The sequence below is a fragment of the Ostrinia nubilalis genome, chromosome 4 (assembly GCF_963855985.1).
Source record: "Ostrinia nubilalis chromosome 4, ilOstNubi1.1, whole genome shotgun sequence".
Classification (NCBI taxonomy): domain Eukaryota; kingdom Metazoa; phylum Arthropoda; class Insecta; order Lepidoptera; family Crambidae; genus Ostrinia; species Ostrinia nubilalis.
In genome coordinates this window covers 16,520,020-16,546,500 of record NC_087091.1, presented here as the reverse complement: position 1 = coordinate 16,546,500, position 26,481 = coordinate 16,520,020, and the positions used below count along the sequence as shown (strand labels likewise).

General features: G+C 45.9%; 1 protein-coding gene and 1 long non-coding RNA gene across 2 annotated transcripts in view; both read right to left on the bottom strand.

Annotated features, from left to right (window-relative positions):
* Positions 1–559: 559 nt before the first annotated feature.
* Positions 560–26,481, bottom strand: part of LOC135071399 (transcription factor RFX3) — a 29,528-nt gene continuing 3,606 nt past the window's right edge. Inside the window, exons 3-14 of the mRNA XM_063965191.1 lie at positions 26,305–26,389; positions 23,393–23,522; positions 19,268–19,385; positions 17,935–18,185; positions 17,730–17,795; positions 16,611–16,789; positions 15,072–15,300; positions 14,641–14,760; positions 5,846–6,037; positions 4,120–4,230; positions 2,219–2,391; positions 560–833 (exon numbers count right to left, since the gene is read on the bottom strand). Of these exons, the coding sequence (XP_063821261.1) occupies positions 560–833; positions 2,219–2,391; positions 4,120–4,230; positions 5,846–6,037; positions 14,641–14,760; positions 15,072–15,300; positions 16,611–16,789; positions 17,730–17,795; positions 17,935–18,185; positions 19,268–19,385; positions 23,393–23,522; positions 26,305–26,389 (1,928 nt within the window). The remainder of the gene's footprint in view (positions 834–2,218; positions 2,392–4,119; positions 4,231–5,845; positions 6,038–14,640; positions 14,761–15,071; positions 15,301–16,610; positions 16,790–17,729; positions 17,796–17,934; positions 18,186–19,267; positions 19,386–23,392; positions 23,523–26,304; positions 26,390–26,481) is intronic.
* On the bottom strand, positions 11,009–13,006 carry LOC135071279 (uncharacterized). Its single transcript, XR_010257230.1, has 3 exons — positions 12,043–13,006; positions 11,803–11,938; positions 11,009–11,716 (listed from the first exon to the last, which is right to left on the bottom strand). It is a non-coding gene; the product is annotated as an uncharacterized LOC135071279 (long non-coding RNA).

Sequence of the window (26,481 nt, the reverse complement as noted above, 5' to 3'; positions counted from 1 at the left end):
CATGGGCCGCTGCATGACACGGCTCGTACAGCGGATGGACCCTAATGTCCTGCACATAAGGTCGAGGGTCGCTCACCATGGGCCGCTGCATGACACGTCTCGTACAGCGTGGACCCTACCGTCCTGCACATAAGGTCGAGGGTCGCTCACCATGGGCCGCTGCATGACACGGCTCGTACAGCGGATGGACCCTAATTTCTTTCTTCTTCTTCTTTTTTCAGCCAAATGACGTCCACTGCTGGACAAAGGCCTCCCCCAAGGTTTTCCACAATGAACGGTCCTGCGCTGCCCGCATCCAGGCTCTTCCCGCGACCTTCACCAGATCGTCGGTCCACCTAGTAGGAGGCCCACGCTACGTCTTCCAGCCCGTGGTCGCCACTCGAGAACTTTCCTGCCCCAACGGTCATAGTCTCTACCCTATCTATCTATGAACCCTAATGTCCTGCACATAAGGTCGAGGCTCGAGTGCATGGAGGCAGAGGAAACACCGCAGCATGTGCTCATGGAGTGCAGTAGCGTGGAAGAACAACGGGCTCAATTTATTCGATCACCGTCGTCGCTACAGGAGGCCTGCCTTCTGGGGGGATCTGGGGTGGTTGGAGTAGGAAGATAAACCACAAATCGCGCACAATGGCCCAATCATGAGGCTAAGCGCGGTATTCGATTGCCCTGCAAAACTAACTAAAGGTCGAGGGTGGCTCACCATGGGCCGCTGCATGACTGAGATGGGCGGCGCGCGCTGGTGCGCGGCCACGCGGCGCTCGATGAGGTAGGACACGTACTCGTCGTAGAGCAGCCGCAGCAGGTGGAAGGAGCCGAACGACGCCGCCGACCTGCCGACGAGATCGCTGTCCGAGTCAATAACGAACACCAGCCCGCGGCCACAGAACGCGTTCCGAGCGCGCGAATTATAGCGCTAAGAACGCGCTTTGTTAGGCAGAGTTCGATAGCACGACGTTAGTTTACGGCTGAACGTCCAGCGGTGATGTAACGTGGGCTGATAATGCGCTACATAAGATATCCCACAAACTAGCGTCTTTTGAACGTAGTTGTCTCGCGAGCGCTTGCGCAGATATCTGCAGGACTTACGCAGCGCTAACGTCGCGTCGTCTATTTTATTTTCACACTGATTGTAACTGAATGCGCGTACGCGGGCTCGACGACAATGAGGGTTTTCGCGATTGAAAAATCCGCCAGATACGTAGAATACGTAGATTTTGACATATCTGTCAATGTCATGTCAAAAATAACCAATCATGCAGCATTTGGACCTCACGTCTACGTATTGCCATCTGGCAGATTTTTCAATCGCGAAAACCCTCATTGGACGACACTCGAAATACGCTAGTTCGGGAGTCCTTAAATAATATTGATTACGTGCGATACTTTCAACTTTGACATTGACATATTATAATGAGACAGGGCATACAAATCTCGAAGTCTCGCTGACGTTAGTACATCACAAAATCAAATCACCCACCAGTCGCTCCAATAACTCAGGCACTAAATAAGCTTTAGCTATAGACCTAAAGCTTCAACCACACCAACGCGTGCAGATCGCCTTCGCCGGCGCGATCAAAGGCCAATGACAGGTCGCGCGACCTATGACAGTTCATGCGACCTGTCATTTCCCTATAATCGTGCCGGCGGTGGCGATCTACACGCGTTGCTGTGGTTGAAGTTTTAGAGTTCAAAATGACGTTAACGAAAATAATTTAGCTTTGATAAAATTGTACTCGACATGCATCACCTACACAATTTTTGTTTTGCCGAATAGCACGTAATGTCCTCACTAACTAGATAATATGATTAACGCCCGTATTCACAAACATTACTATGAGGTCTCACAGTGCGCGTGGACGCACAGGGTGACACACGAACCAACCACAGAGCTCTATTTAACGCTGTGCGGTCGATTTGCTGCTTCACTTAAGCAAGAATCGTTTGTGAATACGGGCGTAAGTGTATCAACTAAAGCCCGGTCTGTGAACACGTAGAATTTTGTCCAAGCTACCCATCCTTATCGCTCGCGCGTAATTATATTGATGTCGCGACTGTGCGACGGGCGCCCGCAGTGAGTGTGCGAGCGCGACAGCAACATAATTACGCGCGAGCGATAAGGATCGGTAGCTTGGGGTCATTGGACAAAATTCTACGTGCTCGCAGACCAGACTATAGATGGGGTGTCGAAGCTAGGCCGTAAAGTCTTCGAACTCACCGCAGCGTGAGCTCGCGGATGACGAGCGAGGAGTAGAAGGACCAATCTAACAGGAGCCGGCGCGCGCGAGCCGTGTAGTCGGCGCGGCGCTCGTGCGGTGCTAAAGCGTTCTTGACACAGTTCTCCAGCCAGGTTGCCCATTGTTCCAGGGTTGCCCCACGGCCTAGTGTCGCCTGGTGAGAAAGACAAGCATTTGAAATCGTTCGTTTCAGCCAAATGACGCCCACTGCTGGATAAAGACCTCCCACAAGGATTTCCACGACCAAAGTCAAAGTTAAAGTTAAAATTTCTTTATTTGTTTAGACTAATAAATAGTACTTACAAATCGTCAAATATTTTGCTCTTAAGGAGCCTTTACATGTCTCATAATCTTTTTACCCTACCAGCGCTTCGAGACCAACATTTTCCACTTCTGGACAAAGGCCTCCCACAAGGATTTCCACGACCAAAGTCAAAGTCAAAAATTCTTTGTTTAGACTAATAAATAGTACTTACAAATTCGTCAAATATTTTGCTCTTAAGGAGCCTTTACATGTCTCATAATCTTTTTACATGTACCGCATTCTAGCACTCCCCGCCACCTAAATCAAATCTTCGGTCCACCTAGTGCGGGGCCTGCCCACACTATTTCTTTCGGCCCGTGGTCGCAACGGGAGAACTCATCGAACATCACCTCTGCGAGCTATGTGCCCCGCCCACTGTCACTTGATTTTAGCAATTCTGCGGGCTACGTCGGTCACTTTGGTTCCTGCGATCTCCTCATTTCTGATTTGATTGACCTCACCTTCAGCAGAGTGTTGGTGCTGCACCAAGAAGTCACTCACTTGCAAAAAATGGTGGCGAATTCAAGTGGCGAATATTCCTGAACGACATCCTATCCCTGAAGGCGTTTTTGGACGCGTAGCGTAGAGCACTGTAGGCTTTTTAGGATCAGAAACTTGATTTCCGTAGCTTCCTGAGCTGTAGTATACATAGTAGTATCGTACTTTGAAGTATACAAGGTGTTAGGTAAATGGGTATATAAGCCGACACTAGCTCATGTTAATATGGCCATATAAATGGTATGGTGAAGTCAGAAATTTGATATCATCATTTTAATTTTTTTAATTTTCATACAAATCGGATTTTATAAAATTTATTTTGTATGAAAATTACAAAAATTAAAATGATGATATCAAATTTCTGACTTCACCATACCATTTATATGGCCATGTTAACATGGGCTAGTGTCGGCTCATATACCCATTTACCTAACACCCTGTATACATGTGTCGTACCTTGAAGTCCTGCTCGAGGCGGTGCGCGGCGGCGGCGCTGGCGCGGGAGCAGGCCCAGGCCGCCTGCTCGCGCACCACGCGGCAGTGTACTACATGTGTCGTACCTTGAAGTCCTGCTCGAGGCGGTGAGCGGCGGCGGCGCTGGCGCGGGAGCAGGCCCAGGCCGCCTGCTCGCGCACCACGCGGCAGTGTACTACATGTGTCGTACCTTGAAGTCCTGCTCGAGGCGGTGCGCGGCGGCGGCGCTGGCGCGGGAGCAGGCCCAGGCCGCCTGCTCGCGCACCACGCGGCAGTGTACTACATGTGTCGTACCTTGAAGTCCTGCTCGAGGCGGTGCGCGGCGGCGGCGCTGGCGCGGGAGCAGGCCCAGGCCGCCTGCTCGCGCACCACGCGGCAGTGTACTACATGTGTCGTACCTTGAAGTCCTGCTCGAGGCGGTGCGCGGCGGCGGCGCTGGCGCGGGAGCAGGCCCAGGCCGCCTGCTCGCGCACCACGCGGCAGTGTACTACATGTGTCGTACCTTGAAGTCCTGCTCGAGGCGGTGCGCGGCGGCGGCGCTGGCGCGGGAGCAGGCCCAGGCCGCCTGCTCGCGCACCACGCGGCAGTGTACTACATGTGTCGTACCTTGAAGTCCTGCTCGAGGCGGTGCGCGGCGGCGGCGCTGGCGCGGGAGCAGGCCCAGGCCGCCTGCTCGCGCACCACGCGGAAGTCCACGCGGTTCAGGTCCGCCAGCATCTGCCAATAAACGAACAAAATATTTCACAAAGAATAAAGGAACATTTAGGGCGTTCTTAGTGGACAGTATGAGGATTTCCTCGAGCACCCCACGTGATGTGTTAGCCCAGCCCGTATACGTAGAAAAATTTCATATGTAAATTTATTGTAGGTAAATCGTAATATACGCACGCCACCTCAGCGCGGTACATCTATACACCACTAAATTTTTATCACCGAAAAAATTTTAACAGGTTATGTAGAAACGTATGAAATATTTAAAGGAAAAGAAAAAGAAATGTTTTTCATAAAGTTAATTTTTTTATTAAATTTTCTTTAGTCCGTATTTTACGCGTCACAGCTTTGTCACTCCGCTGCTCGCTAGAGTAGTCGTACGCGCTCGCACGTTGCATCGATCTGTCTGTCTCGCTCACGCCTCGACCACGCTTCCAGTGTTATTATTACATACTAGCTAACTTAGACCATTTTGAATTCTAATAAGTGTTACATTATCGTACGTAAATAGTGCTAGCGACGCGTGTGTCCATAAATTACCAATTTTAGAAGGAAATTTTGAGTCACTTTATTTAACTTCTTTTTTTGCACAAATGGGATCAGTATCAATAACTCATTACCTAGAATTTTTTTTTTCGGTGATAAAAATTTAGTGGTGTATACCGTATCGCTATGCAACTCGCAGAAAACTGAAAATAGAACTGTCGGGCACTGGCCCTCAATGAATGACAATTTTATTGCCATCCCAGTTGATAAATATGAATTAACTTATAGCTCCGAGGTTTCAAGTTTCGTTAGCCAGAAAAAGTCCTAAATAGAACAAGTCTCGAAAGCGTAAAAACTACTTAGCCTTTTAGCTGTCGCAATGAAACGGCAAGTCTTAAAATAGGACTGAACGGCTTGAACCTTTGCGATCACCGTACCTGCTGTATCTGGTTGTGGTTGGTGAGCACGGCGCGCGCGGCCTGCGCCAGATGGTTGAGCGACGTGTACCGGCGCAGCGCGTCTGACCTGCCGGCCGCTAGCGCCGCTTCCAGGCCCTTGGCGAAGTTGCGGATGGCCTGCACACTTGCGATCACCGTACCTGCTGTATCTGGTTGTGGTTGGTGAGCACGGCGCGCGCGGCCTGCGCCAGATGGTTGAGCGACGTGTACCGGCGCAGCGCGTCTGACCTGCCGGCCGCTAGCGCCGCTTCCAGGCCCTTGGCGAAGTTGCGGATGGCCTGCACACTTGCGATCACCGTACCTGCTGTATCTGGTTGTGGTTGGTGAGCACGGCGCGCGCGGCCTGCGCCAGATGGTTGAGCGACGTGTACCGGCGCAGCGCGTCTGACCTGCCGGCCGCTAGCGCCGCTTCCAGGCCCTTGGCGAAGTTGCGGATGGCCTGCACACTTGCGATCACCGTACCTGCTGTATCTGGTTGTGGTTGGTGAGCACGGCGCGCGCGGCCTGAGCCAGATGGTTGAGCGACGTGTAGCGGCGCAGCGCGGCGGCCAGCGCGGCGGCGGCGGCGGCGTGCGCTCGGCCCGCCGGCGCCGGCGCGTCTGACCCGCCGGCCGCTAGCGCCGCTTCCAGGCCCTTGGCGAAGTTGCGGATGGCCCGCACATTTGCGATCACCGTACCTGCTGTATCTGGTTGTGGTTGGTGAGCACGGCGCGCGCGGCCTGAGCCAGATGGTTGAGCGACGTGTAGCGGCGCAGCGCGGCGGCCAGCGCGGCGGCGGCGGCGGCGTGCGCTCGGCCCGCCGGCGCCGGCGCGTCTGACCCGCCGGCTGCCAGCGCCGCTTCCAGGCCCTTGGCGAAGTTGCGGATGGCCTGTGTGCAATACGTTCAAATTCAAATAATTTATTTGTGATACACAGGTAAGGAGTATGATGTACAAACAAAATATGTGTTCAAGCCGTGATCAGCCTTGTCGGCATACAAATGTTAAAGATTTTAAGTATAATATTATGTTAAAAGAAAAGTAATAATGAGCAAATTAAATGTCAAAATCATAAATGTCACTTAAATAAATTGCAAGATTAAAATAAATTAATGCAGGGCAGTCAATCGGATATTAGAGTCAATATTAGATTGAATCAAGGTTGTCAAGTAAGAAATTGTAGAAAAACTTTATTTTTAATTGTAGGAACTCATGTACTGAATAAAAACTGTTACTGACCAAAAATATAAATAGCTTTTGTTTAAAGATTGAGATATCAGTGCACTCTTTAATATGATTAGGTATTTTATTATAAATTTTCGGAGCCATAGCAAAATTAAACACCCATGTCGTAGAGGGCTGTCTTATATGACACACATCCATCAACGGCTATAAGAATATTGCGATTACGCGATCTTGGTATTATTTAAAACAGTACGTACAATGCAATCAATGCATTTAAGGCCCAGAACACACGATGAAACGAAACTGCAACTTCTAGCAGGCCTGTTCATCTCCGCGAGTTTACATCGAAAACAAAACACGCACGATGGCCCACCTACAGGATACTATTCAACAAGGCCTCACATACGAGCGAACATTGACTCACGCACGCGTATTCTTGTGTATGATGGAAGAAAATAAAGAAAATGGTGTACTAAATACTGTGCAGTATTTACCTGCCTAAATAATAATAAAAACACAGAATGTACTTTGTTACGTTGCCTCAAGATACTGAGAGGTAAATAATTAGTTAATATGGGGGGTACGTGACGCTGCCGTCACGTTCGTATCGTGCTCCGTGTATTTACTCAATTTAAAAATACAAAACATCATTTTTATTCTCCGAAACCCATATTAATTGAATACAGTGAATAAGACACATTAGTGAAAGTATTATCTCCGTGAAAAACTAAGAAATAACTGTGTAAAACTATAATTGTGATCGGACCAAAAGCTGTGAAGTGATCGGTGCAAACATCTGTTTTGTGTTTTGTGTCGGGTACATCGAACTCAACAGCTGACCGGCTCAACGACCTTTCGCGCCACTATTTACATATGTGTCAAATTGGACCGACAGCGTAAGTGACACGGTGGCGCGGTTGGATAGCCGTTGGACTAGCAAACTATAACGCAGGAACTGTGGGTTCAAATCTCAACATCAAAATATTTTTTGTTTTTATTTTTTTTACTTATTTTTTTTTCTCTTGCAAAATGTCTCCTAAGGGAAAGAAGAACATTAAAAACTGCAGTGGCTGTTTAAAGAAAATTGAGGACCGGAGGTTCTTGGTGTGCAGCCTATGCCGGGACTCTTATGACCTGGAATGCGCCGGAGTTTCGGAGCAGCGCTTCTATAATACGCTGACCGGGGACCACCGGGCTAACTGGAGGTGCGTCTCGTGTAAAAGCAAGCAGCCCAAGACCGACAACACTAACACGCCGGTCCGAATTTCGCCTGAGTATGTCACGCAGCGACGCGGCGCCTCTGATCTCAGCCCCATGCAGCTGGACACCACCTTGCCGGAGCGGGGGCTCGACGACCAAAATGACACCGCGCTAAATATGACCGTCGAGGTGTCGGACATCCAGGCGCTCACACTGGAGATCAGGCACTTCAGGGAGGTCTTCACATCCGAGCTTCAAGCGTTGAGGGAGCAGATGGGCGCGCTCAAAGATGAGGTGTCGGCGCTGTCCGGCAGATTAGACCGCTGTGAGAGCCGCACGAGCGCTCTGGACAAGCGGATGGACACCATCGAGGTCTGCCTCACGGGCGTCGGGCACGCGAACGCGGAGCGCCTGGACGAGGTCGAGAAGAGGCTGGAGGCGGTGGGGCGCGTGCAGACGGAGGCGGGCACCGGCGCCGGGTCGGGAGTCGTCGCGGCGCTGGAGCGGACCGTCGCCGAGCTCAAGCTGGAGCTCAACGACCGCGACCAGGACGCGCTCCTCGCGGACCTGGAGATCGGAGGCCTCCCGGACGAGAAGGGCGGGAACGTCTTTCACGACGTCGCCGTGCTCGCCGGCCGCCTCGGGGTGACCCTGGAGGAGCGGGACGTCGTGTTCGCGGAGCGCGTGGGTGCGTCCCCGGCCGAGACCGGCGGGGCCCGCCCGCGCCGCGTGGTGGTGCGCCTGGCGCGCCGTCAACTGCGCGATGACCTGCTGCGGGCCGCGCGCGTGCGTCGCGGCGCTACGGGCGAGGGTGGCGGCCGGGTGTACATCAACGAGCGCCTGACCCGCTCCAATCGGCAGCTGTTCTACCGGGTGCGTGAGGAGTGTCGCAAGCTGCAATGGAGATACTCTTGGACGAGACGAGGGCGTGTCTTCGTTCGTAAGAGTGACGGATCGCAGGTCTTCCATCTTCGATCCCTTGATGATTTCGCCAGAGTATTTGGAGCTCCTGGTTTATGACTTTTAGATTTCTGGAAGGTGAAATTAGGGCTCATATATTTTATGCATATTTGTCAAATATTCTGTACAGTACACAATGTCAATGTGGTCATTCACGCAACATTAATTGTTTTATTGAATCTTACGAAGTTGCTATATTATGGCTTTATTATATCGATTTGCACTTTATTTAATACTGTTAATATGGGGATAACATTTAAAGGAAAAAATCATTGGTTATATCAATTTAATTTTTATTTTATTACAAATCACATTTTTATTACTTATGGTAAGTCACTATATAAGTACAGTGGAGGCATTGGTTTTGGGATTGCTACAGTTACATTGACCTATTGGTGTTTGATTATTCCACAACCTTTACAGGCCTTGGGTTGAAAAACTTAATGGTGGGACTGTTCAATGCTGGGTCACTGTGCACAAGGCATGATGAATTCCTAGCGGCTATGGAGGATTTGAGCCCAGATGTTATGGCCATAAATGAGACTTGGTTGAGACCGGGGGAGGAGGAGCGAGCTCCTAAGCTGGCGGGCTACCGCCTGAAACATACTCCCAGACCGGCCCATGTGAAGAGGGGTCGGGGGGGCGGAGTCGGTTTTTATGTTCGCAAGAGTCTAAATGTAAGAGTATGTCCTCACCCTATCACTGTGGGATCGGTCGAGCAGATGTGGATCTCTGTGCGCGTGAACGGGCAGGCCATCGTTATTGGCACTGCTTATAGGCCGCCCTGGCAGGATATTGACATATTTCTGGACGCCGTCGCCGAGTCTGTTGCATCTTTCACTGGGTATGGAGGACTAGTCCTGACTGGTGACTTTAACATCAACCTTCTGGATGATGATGGTGGCGGCAGATGTGGAGCCTTGAAGCAATATATACATGGTCTTAATCTCAAGCAATTAGTTACGGAACCTACGCACTTCACGGACCACAGTAGTACCCTGATCGACCTCATATGTACCGATGTAAAGGCCCTGCGCGTCACGGTGAAGCACTCGCCTGATTTGGGTGGTCATGCCATGCTGGTGGCGGAGCTTAGGATTAAGACAGAAAGGCCGACCCCACTCTGGGTCACCTACAGGCCGCTTGGTGATGTGGTCCAGGAGCTACTTGATCGAGATCTCTGCGCTATAGATTGGCACAGCCTAAAACGTTGTGATACTGTAAACAGTCTTGTCGCTGCCTTCACCGGTTGTGTCACAGGCCTCATGGACCTTCATGCACCCTTAAAAACACGCAAATTTAAACACCCTCCCCATCCATGGCTGACGGACACGATTAGGGATATGATGCGCATCAGGGACAACTATCACAGAAAATATAAAAGGATCGGGACCGCAGCCCTCAGGGATGCTTATGGACGGATGAAAAACCTGGTGATAAAGGCTATTCATAGGGAAAAGTCTTGCTACTTTACACAACACATCAATAGTAAAATATCAGACTCAGGGACACTGTGGAAAAACTTAAAGAATTCAGTTTTAACAAGTAAAAAGGACACAGCTGACCTCTCACAGACTTTCACTGACCCAAACACAATAAATTCACACTTTCTAGATGTGCCGGGCGAGAATGGGGTTAACATCTCCCAACTAACTTACTATGAGCATCATAGATTTAATGCCTCTGCCGGTTTCTCGTTACGTTCTGTGGACAGTGATGTTGTGTTAAAAACTATTAAGTCACTGAAATCACATGCTCAGGGTATCGATGGTATTACATTGGACATGGTGTTGATGACGCTTCCTTACTCTCTTGAGTCTATTACAGATATGGTGAACATGTCTATTCAAGGGAGCGTGTTTCCTGAGTGCTGGAAGGTGGCAGTCGTCAAACCTCTGCCTAAAACCAGTCACCCTACCACGGTTCGGGACCTCCGGCCCATCAGCATTCTGCCGTGTCTCTCAAAGATTCTGGAAAAAATAGTTTGCGATCAACTGACAAAGTATCTTGAAAATAATGACATCCTTCCCAACTATCAATCTGGCTTCCGAGGGGGACATGGTACGGCGACTGCTCTGGCTGATGTGATCGACAATCTTCTCACGGCTCAGGACAAGGGACAAGTCTCTATGTTGATGCTACTTGACTTCTCCAGAGCGTTTGATTCAATAAATATACCGCTCCTATTGTCTAAGTTAAGCTACTACGGCCTGGATAATAGTACAACTAAGTGGTTCCATAGTTACCTAACGGGGAGATCTCAAATAGTAGAACTAAAAAAAAAAGATGGCACTATATTGAGGTCACGGTTGGAGCCCCTGCGTCGTGGTGTCCCACAGGGATCAATACTAGGACCAATTTTATACATATTGTACAGTGCTGATATAACAAATTGTATTGCTACCTGCCATTACCACTTATATGCGGATGACTTACAGTTATATCTGTCTTTTGCACCATATGACTACGTTAATGCTGTAGCTAAGGCCAATGAAGAGCTAAATATAATATCTGATTGGTGTAACTCAAATTGCCTTGTTCTCAATCCCCAAAAATCTAAATTAATGTTAATTGGAACCACTAAAAATATTGAGAAGTTAAAAATCCAAATTAATGTTAATGGTAGTAGCAGAGTAATGATAAATGGTGAGCCGTTGGAGTTGGTTGATAGAGCAAAAAACCTTGGATTAACCTTTGACAGTCAATTGAGGTTCGAAAATCATGTTGCTGAGTGCGCCCGTAATTGCTTTTACCGACTAAAGCTTCTTTACAGGCTGAGACCATACCTCAGTGAAAGAATTAGAGTAACATTGTGTGAATCGCTGGTCTTAAGTAGACTAAACTACTGCGACACAGTGTATGGGTCATGCCTGCTGTCCAGATCTGCTCGCCTTATACAGAGGGTGCAAAATGCATGTGCCCGTTTTTGCTTCATGGTTCCCCCCCGATCTCATATAACCCCTTTTCTCAATGCCGCTAACATGCTCAAAATGGAGGCACGTAGAAAGCTACACCTTGCAGTAATGTTGTTCGGAGTCATTACTAAAATGAGACCTAGTTACCTGCTTAATAAGCTGGAATGGGCTCAGAGTCATAGCAGATATCAAAAAAGATCTTGCACCCGCATATTTGCAACTCCGAAACATCGCACCATGGCATTCCGTGGATCCTTCAGGTATGCGGCCTCGCGTTGCTGGAACGACCTGCCACCGCCGTTGCGCGCCCTGCAATTTAAAAACACTTTTAGACTCACACTAAAAAGAATCATGTTAATTCTGCAGAAGGCGGATAGTGAACGTGTTTCACTTACCTTGAGTGCATGCGCGTCGCGTGTATTGGCAGCAGCTGGCCTGTCTGCGTCGTCCCGGCACCAGTGAGGATCGCACTCACGTTGGGTGGGTGTCTCTGTGGCCGATTAGATGGGCCGCCATCACCCCGGTCGCGCGCTGGAAGTATTTTCAAACCAATTTCTTTCTCCGTTCGGTTTATTTGCACGAGAATTTATTGGCATAGATACTAAACGGTGGAATAACTGATGAACTTCACATACCATTAATTCCTGCGCGAACGGTCGTTGAGCGTCACTGGCGGCCTCATCTTGTTATAGTTAGTGCGCAATCCAAATATAATATTATAATCTTTGATTGACGCAGTCGTATATAGTTCCCAGCCACGCATTAAAGGGTTGTTATCGTTATTAGTGTGAGAACGTCAATCCCATAGAGGAAAGTAATACTTTGGGTGTAATCCTCAGGACACATGCTTGCCACATCATTACTACGTGGACAATCTTGATTTTTTCCATTTACTGCTTGGAAGGTAGCAATCACAATTCACAATTAAATCCGTGGTAGCCAAAGAAAGTGATTTTTCACTCTGTCGGTGGTAGGTTAATTTTTATTTTTATTTTTATTTTGTCGAATCGTTATTTGAACGACACACTGTCACGTTTGACATGTCAGTTCTTTTTCGTTCATTTTTTTTTTTTTTTCTTCTCTTTGTTTTTTTCACCTCACTATCTTTGTTCCTTGAGTTGCCTCGCGTGAAGTGGAGAAGACATAGGATTGGTACAATTTTATTGTATTGTCCGTGTTTGTAAGTATGTAATGGAAATAACTTTTTATTGTAAATTTTATGTTAAATGTTTTAAATAATTTCTTCCTGATAATTATCGAATTGTGTCTGTGTTATATTATTATTAGTATTGGTTTATGTTCGTGTCCACGTACCCCGCGACAAATAGTTGCTGCGTATCCCTTCTGTGCTGTTTTAGTTTTAAATTTAATTTTATATTAACATTATTTTCCTTTTACACCAGGCTCGCCGGTAGGGATGCGCAGTAGCTAATAGGGCTTCCCGCTGAAAATCAGTGTCGGGACATCCTATAAGGTGTCCCAACTAAAACTGAGCGGGCGCCCTATTAACATGCATTCGTCTTTTTCTTTTTAAAATCTGTTGTATTGTTTTTTGTAATGTGTGTTAATAAAGTTATTTTATTATTATTATTATTATTATTAATATTATTCATGTTAATTCATGCTAAATCATGTATTTCCTCCGCCATTTTCCGCAGTTTGGCACCTCACGTCACATCATTTTACCGAAGTCAGCCCTATAGCTTCGGCGCAGTGCCGATCACTGACGTTTGTCAACAAAATGGTGCTTGACTCTTGAGACAGGCTAAATTACACCATATTGTTAATGACATTGAGCATACATTTTTTTAAATACCTTCGCGAAGTAAAACTTCTGTACGTAGTACTTATTATTATTCTGTGCTTCTAGTTACCTACTTTTGAGTTGCATCATTGTGTTCTGAGCCTAAGTCTGATCGCCTTCGCTGCACGCCGGCTGATCGAGTGTAACCGCGTTGGTTTGACTGAACCTTACTTTTTACTTTCAGTACTCTTGTTAGGATATTACAACTAGGTAGTGTTTGTTACGGCGTAGGCTACAACTTAAGCCAGAACTACGACGTAGACTATGACTTAAGCCATAGCTACGACGTAGGCCGCGACTTAAGCCACTGCTACGACGTAGCACGTAACATACAAGGGGACATTAAACAAAATTGGCATAACGTTGCAAAACTCAACAACTACAAACCATTAATGTGCAGTAGGACACTGTCGTCTTTACTACAGGCAAATGCCTATTTTGGAAGACAGAAGATTCATTCAAAATTGTAACACTTTTTTCTTACAACAAAGACATTTATTTATTACCACCCGTAGGACTTGAGATCGCACCCTGTTTAGAATGTTTTATTAGGCGAATGCCTGCGCGGGTACACTGACTTCTAACCTAACCTAACTTATAGCTTTGTTGTCCAACAAGTTTTTTAAAATGACCTTCGTTGGTACATTTGAAGACTAGATCATGCCGATCTTCCACTGAGAAAAGGACGTCTTAGGCTGGACTCTATTCACTAAAAAAACACGCAAACCTGAAAGTTGGGTAGGCACTCTAAATGTTAGCCGTATTCCACCATTGGAATATCATTAAATAATGATGCCAAATAATCATGGTGCTAAAGAAACATTATGCAAATCGAAATTATGCCAAATAAAATTCTGCTATCTTAAAAGTACGCCATTGAAAATTCGGGTATATAAACATTCTACCAAACGATGATTATTTTTAACAATGTTTATGCCTTATAAATATTCGGTTAAAGAAGATTATGCCAAGTGAGTTATGCCAAATGAGTTTCTGCGTAACGAGATTCTGCCAGATAGAGGGGAGCCGCCACTGCTATATAGCAGCAAGCAGCAAGTACCTAGTAGGTAGTTCAATCCACTCCTATAATCATACCTGAGTTAACTGCGGACGGATAGGACGTAGTACATCGGATAGCAGCATGCACTGTTGGTACAACTTCAGATCAGCCGAGTGCAACCAGGCGGCTACGTCATGGCGCGTCATGAGCTACGTCATATTTCAGTGTAGCGCAATAAGATATTTTTCTCCACTGCTACGATTCATACCTGAGTAAGTTGCGGCGGAATAGGGCGCAGTACACTAGACTCCACGCACTGTTGGTACAGCTTCAGATCAGCTAATTGCAACCAGGTTGCTACGTCACGGCGCGTCATGAGCTACGTCGTAGTTCAGTGTAGTGCAATTTCACTGCCATGAATCATTATACCTGAGTAAGCTGCGGCGGGATAGGGCGCAGTACATCAGGCAGCAAGAACTCCACGCACTGTTGATACAGCTTCAGATCAGCCAAGTGCAGCCAAGCTGCTACGTCACGGCGCGTCATAAGCTACGTCATAGTTACTATAATACCTGAGTAAGCTGCGGCGGGATAGGGCGCAGCACATCAGGCAGCAGGAACTCCACGCACTGTTGATACAGCTTCAGATCAGCCGAGTGCAGCCAGGCTGCTACGTCACGGCGCGTCATAAGCTACGTCATAGTTACTATAATACCTGAGTAAGCTGCGGCGGGATAGGGCGCAGCACATCAGGCAGCAGGAACTCCACGCACTGCTAGTGTATAGCTTCGGATCAGCCGAGTACAGCCAAGCTGCTACGTCACGGCGCGTCATAAGCTACGTCATAGTTACTATAATACCTGAGTAAGCTGCGGCGGGATAGGGCGCAATACATCAGGCAGCAAGAACTCCACGCACTGTTGATACAGCTTCAGATCGGCCGAGTGCAGCCAAGCTGCTACGTCACGGCGTGTCATGAGCTTGCGCGGAGACGGCACAGGCAGACGGCGCCAGAAGGCACGGCGGGAACGCTCCACAGCGTTGATGTCGAGGGCCGCCACGGCTTCTAGGAACTCCACACCGTGCGACCTGGGAATAAGGACGGTTTTTAAACTACTTTTAAGAGTTCTACTTTAAAACGTGGTCTCCATAGTGAAATCACGTCTTTAAGTTCACCTAAAGGACGATAGAATATGCTACGCTCGGAGTGGCATAGATAACGTGATCGAATCAGTAATAATATCTGTAGGAGTGCAAAATTCGCCGACATAGCCTGCAAAATTGCCACTTTAGGGGCAGTGGACAGAGCACATCACAAACCTCGTAGCTAAGACCATTGCTGCAGTAAAGTTTTCGAGTAGCGTTTACGGACCGGAAAACATAGTGTAAGGGTCCCATTCGGTGAACTGACGACCTGGTGAAGTCGCAACAAGCACCTGGAAGTGGGTTTGATATGGGCAGCGCAGGGCCCGATCGTTGTGGACATTATTTGGATGAAACTGACGAGAAGAGTATCCAAACTCCTTCTGTTTTGTTGCTGTGTTATTGCCAGCGACGCCGAGACTTAGGATACCTATCACGATATAATTTTATCGTCAATATTAGATAGTCTGAAATCGACAAAATGCCTCGATAAGGCGATATGCCTTGATAAGATGATATAATGCCTCGATAAGTCGATATAACGCCTCGATAAGACGATATAACGCCTCGATAAGACGATATAATGCCTCGATAAGACGATATAATGCCTCGATAAGACGATATAATGCCTCGATAAGACGATATAACGCCTCGATAAGACGATATAACACCTCGATAAGACGATATAATGCCTCGATAAGACGATATAATGCCTCGATAAGACGATATAATGCCTCGATAAGACAATATAATGCCTCGATAAGACGATATAATGCCTCAATAAGAAGATATAATGCCTCGATAAGACGATATAATGCCTCGATAAGAAGATATAATGCCTCGATAAGACGATATAATGCATCGATAGGGGCCATCCATAAAGTACGTCACCGAATTTCATGATTTTTTTAGCCGTCCTTGTCACAGGTGGTCACATTTCTGAGAACCCCCCAACCCAACCCCCCTCCCTAGTGTGACGTCACATGTTTTGCAATTTCACATCGAAAAATTATTAAATTAACAGCAGTTCCAAAATTAGTTTTACTTCCATTTAAATTGAGTACTTTTTTTATGAAATCAACATTATATCAAATATTTGAAATAATTGAAATGTGATGTCACGAAACTTAGGACCCCTCCCACCCCTTGTCACACCATGTCACACTTTGTCGACCCCCTCCCCCCCTCTTTACGTGTGACGTACTTTATGGATGACCCCTAGACGATATAACGCCTCGATAAGACGATTGGCTCACCTGTGGTGGTCCCGCAGCGCGCGCACGGCGGCGGCGCCGGCGTCGGGCGGGTGGTCGGCGAGCGATAGGGCCGGCGGGTCGGGCGCCGGCGTGGGCCCCAGGTACTGCCGGTGCGCCAGGCCGGCCAGGCCCGCCGGGCTGTGTACCGCCTCGCGCTCTGGTTCTGGCTCGCGGACCTCCTGTATACAACAAAAAAAGGGGCCTTCAGTGGGAGGTATGCCGTATAAAGCCTGGTCCGTGAGCACGTAGAATCCCGTCCAATGACCCCAAGCTACCCATCCTTATCGCTCGCGCGTAATTATATTGCTGTCGCGACTGTGCGACGCGCGCCCGCATTGAGTGTGCGAGCGCGACAGCAACATAATTACGTGCGAGCGACAAGGATGGGCAGCTTGGGGTCATTGGACGGGATTCTACGTGCTCACGGACCAGGCTTAGTAAGCTCCATGAAGGCAAAAGAAACTCCCCGCGCGTGCTTTTAGAATGAGAGAGTGTGGTAGACAACGGGTCCGAAGACGTCCATTCGCTTTTTCGATATTAATCCTTCAAGCTCCGCGAATCTAGACACAATAGATAATCAATTGTTATGACATTAATTAATGCCGTCTGGGACTCAGTCGGTTAAAAAGATAGGATTTTATCTTTTTAATATGTAATTATGGATTTCTGCAAAGTAACGCCTGATATTATATTCCATTCTTCAGCATAGTAATGCCGAAGAATGGAGTATAATATCAGGCGTAATATCGGCAGTAGCCGAAAGCCTGTAAAGGCCCGGATAAACTGTTTGAGTTAATCTGGATTGATTGGAGTAGGAAGAGAATCACAAATCACGCCCAATGGCCCAATCAGAAAGCTAAATGCAAAATAAGTCCAGAGCAACTAACGAACCTTAGCAAACATGCGACAGATGGCCCCTTGCAACGTCAAGGCGTCGTCTGTTCGTTTTATGTTTCATCAGAAAGGGACTTTTCGAAACTTTGTATCGTGTAGGGCCAGGATACGGGCAGTGCAGGACCGATCGTTGTGAAAACCCTTGGGGGAGGCCTTTGTGCAACACTGGAATTTATCACTAAAACGAACAAACGTAAGAAAGTAACTTGTGTAAGTATCACTGACCAGCGCATCGATAGCATCGTTCTTCTCCTCGTTAGCGTCAGGCGGCGGCGGCGCGTCATTGCCCGCCTTGGCGCGTATGCCGTAGTAGTGGTACTTGGAGTTGCCGCGCGTGCCGAGCCGGCGCGTGCGCAGCCCGAGGAACACCGAGCGGATGAGACGAACGAACGAACGAACGAAAATAAATTGTGCAAGTAATATCACTGACCAGCGCATCAATAGCATCGTTCTTCTCCTCGTTAGCGTCAGGCGGCGGCGGCGCGTCATTGCCCGCCTTGGCGCGTATGCCGTAGTAGTGGTACTTGGAGTTGCCGCGCGTGCCGAGCCGGCGCGTTCGAAGCCCGAGGAACACCGAGCGGATGAGCTTGCCGAATGACGCCGCGTTGACGGGCTCTAAGCGGTGCGCGCTGCAGTGGCGAAGATAGTGCGCGTAGAGCGTCGAACGCGGGAGAGACACGCCTGCGATTAGATTACTGTTAAGTGCGAAGCCTAAGCTACATCAGAGTAGGCACACACCGTTGATTTCTAGTTGGCCGATAGTTGTGCCCGATTTCAAATTGTATGAAGAATCGGCCAAATCGAATCGGCGTAGTGTGCGCACTCCCATACATGCCCATGCTGATCAACAGCCCGACTAAACTATCGGCCGACGAAAAATCAACGGTGTGCGCCTACTCTCAGTGTGATGACATGTCGCCATACGCTACGTACAATATGTTGGCCGCTAGACTACACTAAGCGTCAAATAGTACGACATAATACAGTCACGTCTGGACTACACCAGGCGACAAATTGGACGATATGTCGCTCTACGTTGGATGTGTTATGCTAAAACTGTTCTAAAATTATATTGAAAATTAATTAAAGTTCTAAAAGTTCACATTTACAATATAAAACCTTAACACATAATAAAAAGGGGAACGGGTTAAATAATGTACACACACAGTATATTCAGTTTTAATATTTTATCATTTATCTAGTGGAATAAATGGCATCAGGATTGCAGTTAAAATGTTTGAGGCACGCGCACAGCTAAGATCTTCAACACTCCATTAACCTCTGGTAAATCAGAGACGGTCGTTGTCCTGTTGTGGCGTCTATAAAACCTTGATGATGACCCTTAAGATCTCCAAACACTAGTCAATCAGAGAGGGTCGTTCTGCAGTGGAAACTATGACCAGTAGGCCTAAGATGCGCACCGCGATAAACGGTTATCACGCTATTTTATCGATTTTGCCCATACATTTTGACGTCGATAAAAGTTATCACGGCGCGCATCTTAGGCCTAAAGCCCGGTCCGTGAGCACGTAGAATTTTGTCCAATGACCCCAAGCTACACATCCTTATCGCTCGCGCGTAATTATATTGCTGTCGCGACTGAGCGACTGGCACCCGCAGTGAGTGTGCGAGCGCGACAGCAACATAATTACGCGCGAGCGATAAGGATGGGTAGCTTGGGGTCATTGGACAAAATTCTACGTGCTCACGGACCAGACTATACTGATGACGATAATCCTGAAAGCATGCCAATAGCCTCGTACCTTCAGCAGTCTCGTAGTGGTCGAGCAGCCACTGCACGGTGGCAGGCGGCATACGCGGCTGCGGCGCGGGCGGCGTCGGCGGAGACCCGGCCTCTGCTTCCGTCTCATCGCCGCCCACCTGTGGGCAATGGGACTCCTTGAGGCCTCAGTCACAACTACGTAGCTAAACTAAACCTCATAACTAATTTTAGTACGAGAGGGGACCGTAAGATATACTAACTCACTTGATACTAAGATAGCGTGTGCCATGGAGCTCTTTGGAGTTGTGCTAAGCTTGGTAGAATATAAAAGGAGAAACTGACTGACTTAGTGACATATCAACGCACAGCCTAAACGGCTAAACGTAGGCACTTGAAATTTGGAAGGGACGTAGCTTAGGTACCGTAGAGGTGCACTAAGAAAGGAATTCCCGAAATTCCCACGGGAATTAGCAGGAAAATCCTTTTGTATGAAAAATCTAAACCGCTTAAGTTAGACGCCTGAAATTTGGCATGCAGGTACCTTAGTAAACTTAAAGCTTAGTTACAACAGGATATTGCAAAATTCCCACGGGAACGGGAGTTAGCGGAAAAAACATTTGTATGAAAAAATGTAAACCGCGTAAGATAGATGAAGGGGGTAAAACGGGATCCACGCGTACGAAGTCGCGAGCGGCCGCTAGGTAATTAATAATGTCCGATTTGGCCGAAAATACAAAAAAAAATCTATTTCCGGGGAAAAAATGCTGGTAACTTCACGTCATTGATACCGATGTAATACTTATGGCATCAGTTACTAATTCATTGGTAGTGACGGATGAATCTAGTCTGCCATTTAAGTTACCTATTATTTTAAAAGCTGTGCTTAAAAATAACGTTTTTCTTCATTAAAGTATCCTTTTGACCATACTCGTATAAGCCAATTTAAATGCTAGCGCACGCTATGATCAAGGAGATTTTAATTAAATGTCCTTGATCATAGCGTGTATTTGTAGGTTGCCAGCACTGTCAGGATAGGACGCGTATTACAGCGCATGCGTGATTCTTCCACAATGGGATGTTCGCCTTGGCGCCGCTGCGTAGGTTTAGTTACGTCAACTTATTTTCAAGTGCCCTTTATAATTACCTTCTAGATTTTTCCAAACTATAGATATAGTAGCATATTTTAGCAAAACCACGACGTCCTATTTGTTCTCTCGATCAGCATGATTTCCATTGATATCTCGAACAATATACCAAATACTTTACAGGGTTTTAAAATCATATAAAAATACTGTAGGCTGTGTTTGAACGAAAAACCTCCCATGTACTGTATAGACTGCTTTAAGGCTTTTGATTGAACGAAAAATCTCCCCCCAGCAGAAACGACAAAGAGAAATATGTCGGTAAAGGTGAGCGGATAACTTTAGAGGGCAGTCAAAGGCACCCTGAAACAAGCGCGCGTCGGGAATCGCGGGATACGCCTCTACCTGTCTCGCGTCTAAAATTTAGCACGTCACTATCAATAGTTCTTTAAATTTCTTAAACTACTCTAAATATTTGAATTTGAATTTTGAACATAGGCCTCCCCCAATGACTTCCACATCGCACGGTTGGTAGCGGCCAGCATCCAGCTCCTTTCTGCTACCTTTATCAGGTCGTCGGTCCACCTTTTGCCTGCGTACTATGTGCCCTGCTCATTGTCACTTTAGCTTGCTAATCCGTCGGGCTATGTCAGCGACTCGCTCGCTCGTTTATCTCCTCTTTTGTGTGGCCCATTAATCAAGCCCAAAATCCCAGTTAAAGAACAATGGGACAAAACGTCCCCAGAACTGTAGCACTTAAATACCTACCTTATAAACATTTTAAATTGGTCAAAGTGATTTAATGTGTATTTTTTTAGGATTGATTATGATATTTTATTTTTTGACATAACTTTTTTCCGAGACATCAGACTTGAGCTGTCATATAATAAAATTATAGTATTAGCATGCAGTTCTGGGGACGGAGTACATACAAAATGTGCCATTGTTCTTTTCAAAAAAAATTTAAATATAAAAGTGTGTTCTATTCTAAAGCCCTCCGTGAGCACGTAGAATTTTGTCCAATGACCCCTAGCTACCCATCCTTATCGCCCGCGCGTAATTATACAGGGTGTCCCGTAATGTAACGTCAAGCCGGAACTGGGTGTTGAGGCAAGTTGTGCTGGTTATCAGAAAAATATAAAAAAAAATCTATGTGGCATATTTTCAAAATAATAGGCATTTAAAAAAAAACTAAAAATTCTACTCCAGGTGACGGTCCTTTTACTCGTGTTGCCACAAATCTTCACTTTTTCCAAATTTTTTTTTGGTTAAGTGACCCTGAATAATGCTTCTCTAAATTGTTATCAAAATTACAAAACCAGCTGCTCCTGCTTGGATGAAAAAAATACATTATTCCCAAAAAATTTTTCAAAATAAAAATTTTGCCTAGTTTAAACTGACTGTACTGAAAAAAAAAATTTACTACGCGAGTGTGGCAAGTGACGTCATAATTTGGCGCATTTAGTAAGGATTCCAAAATGGTATAACACTTGGTAAATTTTTGCTGTAATTGTTGACAATTTTTGGTTTTTTGGAAATAGTCCCGTTTTTAACTTTATCTACCTTGGTTAAAAATTATTATTCTAATGTGCCCAAAATTCAAGTTTCTGTGACTGACTACCGTACAGTCAGTCACAGAAACTTTTGTCACCATGACAGTAATTAGTAGTTGACATACTGTGACAAAAGTCACCCGTGCGCGCGCGCCTTTACTATGTAACAGGGATAAATAGGGATATGAAGTTTCGGTTATGGATACGGTTACGGATATTAGAATAATATTATACCGGTTTCGGTTACGGTCACGGATATGAAATCATTTCAGATTATCCGAAAGTTTCGGATAATTTCGGTTACGGAATTATTAGAATTTCAAAAATGTAGGTATAATACAAATAGCAAGATGCTGAGTGAGCGTGACCCACATAGCCACTTTATGTACCAACTAATACGACACCTATGTATGATAAAGGTAAAACAGGCTGGCATATTAGATGGTGCCAGCGAATGCCAGACAAGTTGGTAACAAATATTAAGATTTAAGGTACAATTCCAAGACGGGCCGCAGACCGCAAACTGCAACCGCAAACTGCAAAACTATGAAATCGGCAGCGCGGCATTGCAGCTGCGGCGTGTATACTGCAGATTTCATAGAGTTTTGCAGTTTGGAATTGTACCCTTAGACTCCGCCTTTATCCGAAACTATCCGTAACTTTTGAATCAGTTTCGGTTACGGTTATGGATATTTTTTTATTTCGGATATCCAATAGTTTCGGTTACGGTTACGGACATCCATAACATCCCTGCTTGGTAAGATGGCCCTCTCCGTCCCGCTCATACCTTTTAAAATGGCTTCTCCACCTCACTTAAGCCAGAAACTTGAATTTTGGGCACATTAGAATAATATTTTTAACCAAGGTAGATAAAGTTAAAAACGGGATTATTTCCAATAAACAAAAATTGTCGACAATTACACCAAGATTTTACAAAGTGTTATACCATTTTGGAATCCTTACTAAATGCGCCAAATTATGACGTCACTTGCCACACTCGCGTAGTACAATTTTTTTTCAGTACAGTCAGTTTAAACTAGGCAAAATTTTTATTTTGATATTTTTTTTGGGAATAATGTATTTTTTTCATCCAAGTTGGAGCAGCTGGTTTTGTAATTTTGATAACAATTTAGATAAGCATTATTCAGGGTTACATAACAAAAAAAAAATTTGGAAAAAGTGAAGATTTGTGGTAACACGAGTAAAAAGACTGTCACCGGGAGTAGAATTTTTTGATTTTTTTTAAATGCCTATTATTTTGACAAAATGCTACATAGATTTTTTTTTATATTTTTCTGATAACCAGCATAACTTGCCTCAACACCCAGTTTCGGCTTGACGTTACATTACGGGACACCCTGTATTGCTGTCGCGAATGTGTGACTGGCACCCGCAGTGAGTGTGCGAGCGCAATAGGAACATAATTACGCGCGAGCGATAAGGATGAGTAGCTAGGGGTCATTGGACAAAATTCTACGTGCTCACGGACCAGACTATAGTAAAAAGTATTTATAAACGTGTCATATTTACCTTGTTCAGACTCACCACGACTCCGTAGGCCGTGTAGTCGGCGGCGGCGCCGGCGGGCCAGTCGCTGGGGCCCGCGTCGCCGCTGCCCACCGTGGCCACGCCGTACACCGGGTACGTGCGCAGCGTCTCCCTGCGGGCGACAAGCGACTTTGTGTACATGACCATAACGCTCATAATGCCATGGTAACGACGAGGCACACATGCAATGAATATCGTATGACGTAAGAGGAGGACGGCGTCGGAGAGATAAACAAAAGAAAGAGACATTACATCACATTCACATATTTTGCCCACCGTTGCCACGCCGTACACCGGGTACGTGCGCAGCGTCTCCCTGCGGGCGATAATCGACTTTGTGTACATGACCATAACGCTTATGATGCCATGGCAACGCTGGGTCGTACGCGCGATGGACGTATAGTTCCAAAATACTGAACTGTCCTATCCATGACATTGACTGTGGGGCGCCACCGTCAATACCGAATCGCTGGTTCCGATTTTTGCCATGTTGGAAACCATATAGTTGAACGATGGTAGCGCCCCCCTGTCATTGAGTTTGGTGGGACAGTTCAGCGTGGGTCATCTATAAGAGGAGGAACGGCGTCAGAGAGATAAACAAAAGAAAGAGACATTATATCACATTCACATTTGCCCATTGTCGCCATGCCGTCAACCGGGTACGTGCGCAGCGTCTCCCTGCGGGCCACAAGCGACTTTGTATTCATTACAATTTATTAATTTATTTTATTTGAACGGTAGTACCAATTACACTATTCAAACAATACGTAACAAAGTTCAGAATAACATTTAAGTACTTTAAACAATTTAACTTAAGAAAACTACATAAATCAGATGCGATTATTTTCACACGAACCCAGACATTCTGCTAGTAACTTACTCCACCCCTCTGCATTCTCCCACGTCACATTTTGGGTTTTGGTCCAGGAAACGATTGAGAGCACTTAATGTAGGTACGTACTGGTATGGGTGATTTCGATCTTGAAACCGTGCGACACGGAGGAACAGCAAACAATGCATGCCTTCGACTACGATAATAGTTGTTGGGTGCAAACAGCCTCAGTGATTCATTGAGTAAGTCAGAAATGTTAAGCCTGCCGTGTAGCAGCTTGACGATGAAAACAATTTGTTGCATAGACCTCCTAACTTCCAACGAGTTGTACCCAAGACACCCAAGAATAAACGAGGAGGGATATAAATATGGATAGTATACATAGACACGTTTATAAAGAAATCTTAGAAAAGCCTTCTGCACCTTCTCCAACAATAAAATATAGGTTACTTCATAGAGGTTCGAAACGATAACGCCTTAAGTTCGTTAAAGGTTCGGCCAAACTAAAGCTGCATGCTGCGCGATGGCAATCAGATGTCGTATGAATTTTTAGCGATGAGCCAACGCGTCATGTTTTTTTCATTGGTCGCGGCGTCGTGCAGTGATCGCCATCGGCATTGCCGACGCGAACCGCACGCGTTGGTTTGGCCGAAACTTAAGCGGCTCATTTGAGCATGCTGAAGTGGATACAAGGCCTAATCGATTAATGATGCCAGGGTAGCGGCACACATAGGTACAATGAATATCCGTACGCGCGATGGACGTCGGAAAAAAATAATGAAAGAAAAATATTTATTTGGTAACACTACGTAGGTAGGTATGTCATTACATCACATTCAACATTCAAATAATTAATTAATTATTATAATATCACCGATAACTAACAAGATACCAAACCAAAATGTTACATCCGCTCAGTATAACATTGTAACGGCAGAAAGCGCGTATTCTGCGGAATAATTTTATAAGAAATTCGAGTCGTTTTTTTATTAAAATAAAATCCCGGCGTACATGGACAGTTTGAGCATTTAGTATTAACTAACTCAAGCATTCGTAATCAACTTTTTGAGCAGACACTTGCAAACCGTTGAGAGCTTTCGTAAGTGCTCAAGCAATGTCACATATTCTAATGAATAGAAAATAAGATAATTTCTATTTAGCCGCACAGCTTGAAACAATAATACTGACTGCTTCAAGGATGATGCTGTGTGCTGCTCGTAAAATCTTCACCAAAATGACCTCAAATTGCTTTCTTAGAGGGGCAGAGGGCCAACGCGATGAAAATCGCTTACCTATAAACCAATAACAACTACAACGCGTCTCTAGAGACGCTAGACCGCATCTAGAAGTAGTTTGATTTCCATGGCAACCGCTTTGTTCGGATGCAGTCGCTTGTAAGCTGGCACGTGGCTTGCATCGCCAATATTTGTTGCGAAGAACTCATTGCGTGTAAATAAGCCCACCATCTACACAATTACGTATTTAATGGCTTGCCGCAGCTAGCACAGGCTTGGCGTCGAGCTTAGAACGCCGGAAAATGAAACAAAATAAAATCTTTGGTTGAAGGCTTGCTGTATTTTAAAGTATCAACGTCCCAACAATATAAGGGATAAGGTTTTTTTCATTATGTCTGCGCAGTAATAACAAAGATAAAAGATAGTAAGATTTTTTTAAAGTCCCATATAAAATGGTTGTTACTGAAGCGCGTCCAAAGGTATAAAATATATTATTTTAACGTAAAATGTGTGATAATATTGGTATTCATAAAAAACATCCTAATTGGAAAAGTCATCTCAAGGTCAAATCTTATTGGAAATGTCATCGGAAGTTCAAATCAGCGGCGAAAAATAAATTGTGGCTTGGTACACATCTTATTCACTTTATTAAAATGTATGGCCGCGCAGTAATTTTATGCCTACTATTTCGCATTAGAAAATCACTTCTTCGAAAAATGTGTAAAACAAAAGAAAATTGTTTCGGTACGTTTCCCCAAACATCTAAAAGGGCACACCCGATGGGGATTTGTGATGAAAATGTATAGTGAAACAAAGGAAAAGCTTACATAGCTTGCTGCTGGTGGTTCTGCCCGTACAGCTCCTGAGGCTCCACGTATTGCACATGGTAGTTCACGCCGTTACCACCCTCGCCTGCGGAAAACAATCACTTATTAACAACAGTTAAATTAATTTAATACTGTTAGTACCACAAGATGGAGGATGTTTAGACTGTTAGCACGAGA